Below are 6,184 nucleotides of genomic sequence, written 5' to 3'. Positions count from 1 at the left end.
TTTAGGGCATCGGGTTGGTAGCAGTTAGCTTACCGTTAAGCCCCGAGTCTCCGTTGTTGTCTGTAGAAGTGACGTTAGCCGCGTCGGACATTGTGGTTCCTAGTGAGGAGGGAGGGTTGCATTAAGAGCTACAACTGCTCCTGTCTATACACATTCAGACGAGCTTTAATATAACCGAGCCGAGGCGTCGTCAGCCCTGGGCAACAGAACCAAAAAACTGAGACGCTAACAAGCGCCGTTTGTTTTCGTAGGCTTAGCTGGCCTACAGGCGGCTGCAGACACCAGCCAATCACAGCTCCTCGGAGGCGGGGCCGCGGGTTGACGTAACACCCTCTGTTTGACACAACAGGGGTGGGTACCGAGCCAGATTACGTAAGTAGTTAGAAAAAACGAAAATGAATGGCAAGTCGATGTATCATATTATAGCTATATGTAGTTAAAGGAAACAGCCAGACGAGAGTGTAGTTTTCAGAAAACATAAGCTCAGGGTTAAATAAAAATAAAGTTAAATATTTTAATGCGGTCTAGTAAACATCTAACCACCTAATACAGCCTTTCACAAAAAAAGTGAAATATTATTTCTAAACAGCTGAAAATCCATTTATAGGTAACTAGGATCCTTACTTTAAAGAAATGTATTTGAAAAATATTTTAGAAATAGCTGAAATATTATCAATTATGAAKAATTGTTTTAGACAGCAATATCTACCTTTTTAAAATTCCTTTATATTACAACCTGACTTGTCATAWTTCAGATCCACCTTTAACTCTAAAGAATCTTCTATTGTCACAAAAAGAAATCCCACTACTTAGATTAAAACAAATAGAGCCAGAGTTCATTATATGCTACAATGTCTTACCATACAGAGAGCTACTTATTAGCTTGAAAAGTATAARCATGGCATCTAAGTTTGCCTCAGACGGTGGGGACATGCATGCCCCCACGTACACAGTCACCACTCTAACCCGATGAGTGCTTATTCACAGATTTCTGTAACTGGACCCCATCAGAGCAGATTTTAATCCACTGACAGTTCAAATCCAAGAACTTTTCCATGATGCCTTTGAGCAATCTCGTTAAAAATAAAAATAGTAAAACCCAGAGTTCTTAAGAGTTGAATTTTATGCATCGGCAACTAAGATGTGAAAATTTGACCTCATAAAACAGAAAAAATTAATATTTAGGCTTCATAAGCTACAGAAGGTAAATTTTAAAGGTGCTGTAACCAAGTAGAAAGTTTAGTGGAAGGAAAAGGTGTCAACAGGAACGTCTTCAACTTCAACGGTGACATGAGGACGCCGTTTACATCTCAGTAAGCAACCTGAATTTCTTTTAAAGACCTCACCAGTACCACATGCTAATTCACACCAAAGAATAGTTCATGTTTAGCTACGTTTTCCTTCCACAAAACTTTCCATTAATATGGTTGGATACAGCTCCGTACGCTTAATCAGCTTACCTTCTGTGCTTTATCCCAATTTTCATAACTGAAGGTCACATTAAATCTGTTGTTTTGATATTTTGTAATATTGTAATTTTATGAATTTTTCAGCCATAATCAACAAAGGTTAAAAAAAATAAAATACATCACTTTTTGTATAATAAATCCAACTTTCACCTTTTCATATTATACAAAAATGTTGAACATCTTAATTTAAACAAAAACAGACGGTGAAACGAAGTCACTCAACCAAAACGATGCAAAATAATTCCTTTATTTTTCCCTTTCCTTCCACCATCAGAGTAAAATTATAATTCCACCTTACTGGAGGAATCCCCGTCCTGAACAAAATAAAAAATAAAATCCTTATGACAGTAATGTTTCCAGTGGTTAAAATAAGTTATTCAGTGCCACAAATAATTTTACGGTTTTTAAATCGCAGTCACACAATGCAGACATCCAGAGGACTGAGTTTGGTGCACAAAGAGTCCAGTGTGAAACTTAAGATCTCTGAAAAAGGAGCTAAAAGTCCGGCTTTGTTTCACAAAGTGGAACGGAAAACAACCCGCGACGTTTTCAACAGTATTTCATATAAATATGACAATCATAATTTTAACGATATTATCTTTGTAAAGCCTTTCTTTATTACCCGACGGCTGTTGCACACAGAGAAATAAAAATAAAAAAAGAGGAAGAGGATCCGATGCAGAAAGACGGCCATCTTGAAGGGAGATAAAAGAATAACTTCTGGGGTTTGGAGAGTAAGACGGAGAATTAGGGACACGCTAAGAAGATGTAAAAACAAATAAAAATAACASAATAAAGTACAGTATCAAGAGTATAGACATTTTACAAGAAAGTCATAATAYATGAAGAATAAAGTTGAAGTAAGACTAGAATAAACTCGCAATATTACAAGAATGAAGTCATAATTTTGTGAGAACAAAGTTGTAATAAGAGAATAAATTCATATTATTAAAATAAAGYTGAAATATAGAAATAAAGTCAAAATAATACAAGTTGTAATAACACAAGAATAAAGTCGTAACATTACGACAATTCTCGTATTATTATGACTATATTCTTATTCTACTGCAGCTTTGTTCTTTATTTTTGTAATTTAATTCTTTATTTTCCTTTTTTTTCTTATTATGATCCCAATTCTCCGTCGTAGCTCAGACATGGTCAAACTGTGATTTTAAAATCATGAAAGAAATGAGTAAAAATGTGATTTCTTTGATAAATGTAAACACCATAATTTCATGGGAGACAAAAGAATAAAAAAAGTTTGAATTCTACCAGAGAACAAATCAGAGGGACCGTTTATAAAAAAAAAGTCTAGCCAAAGTTTGAAGAAACGATGGGATGAGAGGTAAAGGTCGGGTCGGCAGGCGAAAGGAAAAACATTGGCACGACTTTAACAACAAGGCAGCGGACGACTGGAGAAACCCGTCCACACAAAGGTCACACAGGGGTCACGGAGCTCCTCCAGATGATCCTGCAGGTTAACCCCCCTCCCCCCAAACCCCACCATTCGTCTCCATTAGTTCACTTTATCCTGGAATATGTAGAGGTTGTTCGTGGTTGCCACGGCGATGATGTTGTCCTGCGGATGCCAGGCGGTGTGGAGGATTTTCTTGTTGAAGTCCAAACTGTCCACGCTGATCTCGTCCTTCTTGCGCTTGCCGCCGGTGCAGACCTTCCGCGGCTTGAGGACCTGCAGCGGCTTGCTGTTCTCCCGCGACGCCTCCAGCGTGGCGTCCCGCCGCTGGCCGCGCTCAAACATCCGGAAGAAGTTGTTGTAGGAGCCGGTCATCACCACGCTGCCACGGGGAGGAGGGCGAGACGGRGACAACAAAAGAACAAAAACACTGAAAAAACTCTAGCTTTTCTACGAGTATGTGGAAGAAGAAAGTTTAGTGGAAGAAAAACCACTTTGGTGTTGATTTTTTTAAAGAGCACCTAAGAGGTTCCCAGAGGGATTTGGAAAACAAAGGATAAGACTTAAAACTGCTTATTTTTTGCTAAATGATCCAATTTAAATTGAACGTCTTGCCARCGTCAAAATATTTCTACCTGTATCTTAAGTGCTTCTCACTTTCAAACTGAAAAATTATAGAAGAAAAGAGAAAACAAAAAAAATGTAGTAAAATTAAATGTTGACTTCTTCTAAATTTGTKAGATGCATTATTTATCTTTTTCTTTCAGTTCAAATGTGCAAAACCACTGAATAAGAGTAAATTTCCACCAAAAAACTCTGAAATTTTAAAGATTAACTTCTGAACATTTCTAGAAAAAAAAWTTGGAAATGTGTGTTTGAGTTTCAAAAATCAGAAATGTTGAGACTCTTGAGTTTCAAAAGATGTTTGACTTTTTAAACTCAGAAATTTCCATGTTTTTTCTATTAAAGATTARTCTCAAAATTTCAGATTTTTTCCCCAGCAAATTTTCAACTTGTCAAGCTCARAAATGTTTTTGCTCTTTCTAGAACATTTCTAAGATTAACCTAGAAATTCATGAGGTATTTTTTCCAAGGAAATGTTCAATWTTTTAAGTTAAGAAATTTTTATGTTTTTTCTGGGAAAGTTCTGAGATTAATTAGACATTTTTCAACTTTTCAAGCTTGTACATTTGCTTGTTTTTTCGAGAAATTTGACCAGATTAATCTCAACATTTCTGAGTTTTTCTGCTGGAAATGCACTACTCTTTTTTCCATCTACAATACACCTCTGTGAATTAATCCAGGAACCTGTTTTAATCCAGGGAGTGGAGATAATTAAACCTGTTAAACAGAGGAATCATTCAAATCGGCTCAACRACTGARCGGATGACACAGAGGGAAAACAAAACGCTCCTCTGGGCGTCCCGACCGGCGACACATTAGTCATGGATTCTTAGAGTCATAACGGGCGTTGAGCTCCTACCTGTCGTTTCCGTTCCAGCAGCACTCGAACTTGTCGAAGATGCAGTCGTTCTCGTAGAGCGAGCACAGCTTGCTCCTCAGGTATTCATGAACCTGAAACGATTCAACCAAACAGCCGTGAAGCAGCAGAAGAATCACTTCTTCCTACAGCTCTGATACATGAAATGGTTTTATGGCAAATGTCCGTTACAAACTGTTTATCCTGACCTCTAGTGGCCGCTATGCAGATTACAAGGAGTGACTTTAAATGTGTTTTTTGTTTTTTTTATTTAAGGTGGGGCTGACTTCAGTTGAGTAATAACTAGTTACATTTACTTTAGTAACTGGAAAAAACATTTACTTTTACCACAATGTACTTTTAGAAACTTTATTATACATCACTGCTACTTTTACTTGAGTTAAATTTCTGGAAATTCACTAGATAAAGACAAAAACCTGCAGTTATTATTCAAGTTTCATATGTTTTAGATTGAAAGAAACTCATTTGGAATAATGTTTGTTTTTGCCTGATTTTATTTATGACTTAAAATTATTAATTTATTCTTTTCTGGGAAGAAGGAGCCGTTGCTTGGGTTAATATTTTGACTATTATTGTATTATTTCAACTTTATTCTTTGACTTTTTGTTTTCTTAGCATGTCCCTAATACTATGTTGTACACAATGATGTTATTTATATAAATTATTTTCATTTTGGTTTACTAAATACAAAAGCTTCCTTATAACTTTATATTTCAATCCATCTGATTATGTAAAYTTTAAATATAAATATTTGATGTTTTGATCAGTTTCTCAGTACTTAAATGGCTTTTTTAAAAGTATTTATCTAACTTTTTTAATCTTTAATAATTTCTTGGACAGCCACTTTTTTATTTTATTTTATTTTTTTACTTTTCCTCAAGTAAAATTAAGTTGAAATATCTACTCTTACTTGAGTATAATTTTCTGTTATCTTTGGATACCTGAACATCTCAAAGGAGCAGGAATATCCAGGAAATGGAATAAAAGCAAAGCATTTTATTTATTTACAGATCCTAAGAGAAATAAGGAATCAGTTTGAGCCAATCAGAGTCTAAGGAGACCCAAGCATCAGCGCTCTGACCTGGTACGTCTCCACCGGCCGGTTCTCCATGCTCAGGTCCCAGATCTTCACAGACAAATAGTCTCTGGTCATCATGTAGCGTCCGTTGTGACTGAACTTGACGTCTGAGATGGACGATATGATCTCTGAGAAGAAGGAGCGGTTGCTGGGGTTTTCTGGCTCCTCAAACACTGGAAGAGAAGAAGACGGAGACCAGCTGTGACCAGAGGGATCCTCACTTCATCCGGCCGTCATTACAGGAGGGAAATGAGGGTTAATGTCACGAATGAACTGTAGAAACTCAGGTTACCGTGKTGGTTCCAGTGCTGCTGACCAGAACAACAACWKMTTCTAGCTCCAATAAAAATATTAAAACCTATTGTTTGGATGTCATGAAAGATGTCATAAATCATCATGTGATGTCACTCCTGTCGGCCATTTTTCAGCCATATAATGATCGAAAATTTAAGTATTGGGACAAAAATGTTCTGGCAGTTCAGTACGAAGGAGCATTAAAGAAAAAAGAAAGAAAAACTAAATCACGAGAATAAAGTTGGAATAATACAAGACAAAAAAATCAATAATATATTAATAAAATCATAAAACAAAAAGTTATAAAATTATGAGAATTAGTCGCAATAATAACAAAAAAAGATTTTAACTATACAGTAATAAAGTCACAATATTATGGGGATAAAGTTGAGAAAAGTCTAAATAAAACATCAAAGAAATTCATGATG

General features: G+C 36.0%; 2 protein-coding genes across 2 annotated transcripts in view; both read right to left on the bottom strand.

The window, feature by feature from the left end:
- Window positions 1–290, bottom strand: part of bnip3lb (BCL2 interacting protein 3 like b) — an 11,040-nt gene extending 10,750 nt beyond the window's left edge. The window contains exon 1 of the mRNA XM_008424670.2: window positions 34–290. Coding sequence (XP_008422892.1) covers window positions 34–91 — 58 coding nt within the window. The 5' untranslated portion in view covers window positions 92–290. The remainder of the gene's footprint in view (window positions 1–33) is intronic.
- Window positions 291–1,695: 1,405 nt separating this feature from the next.
- LOC103473972 (serine/threonine-protein phosphatase 2A 55 kDa regulatory subunit B alpha isoform-like) overlaps window positions 1,696–6,184 on the bottom strand; it is a 12,709-nt gene continuing 8,220 nt past the window's right edge. The window contains exons 7-9 of the mRNA XM_017307735.1: window positions 5,466–5,682; window positions 4,367–4,458; window positions 1,696–3,265 (exon numbers count right to left, since the gene is read on the bottom strand). Coding sequence (XP_017163224.1) covers window positions 2,986–3,265; window positions 4,367–4,458; window positions 5,466–5,682 — 589 coding nt within the window. The 3' untranslated portion in view covers window positions 1,696–2,985. The remainder of the gene's footprint in view (window positions 3,266–4,366; window positions 4,459–5,465; window positions 5,683–6,184) is intronic.

The sequence above is a fragment of the Poecilia reticulata genome, linkage group LG12 (assembly GCF_000633615.1).
Source record: "Poecilia reticulata strain Guanapo linkage group LG12, Guppy_female_1.0+MT, whole genome shotgun sequence".
Taxonomy (NCBI): Eukaryota; Metazoa; Chordata; class Actinopteri; order Cyprinodontiformes; family Poeciliidae; genus Poecilia; species Poecilia reticulata.
Note: the sequence above shows the minus strand (reverse complement) of the source record. Positions and strands in the feature narration are given on the sequence as shown.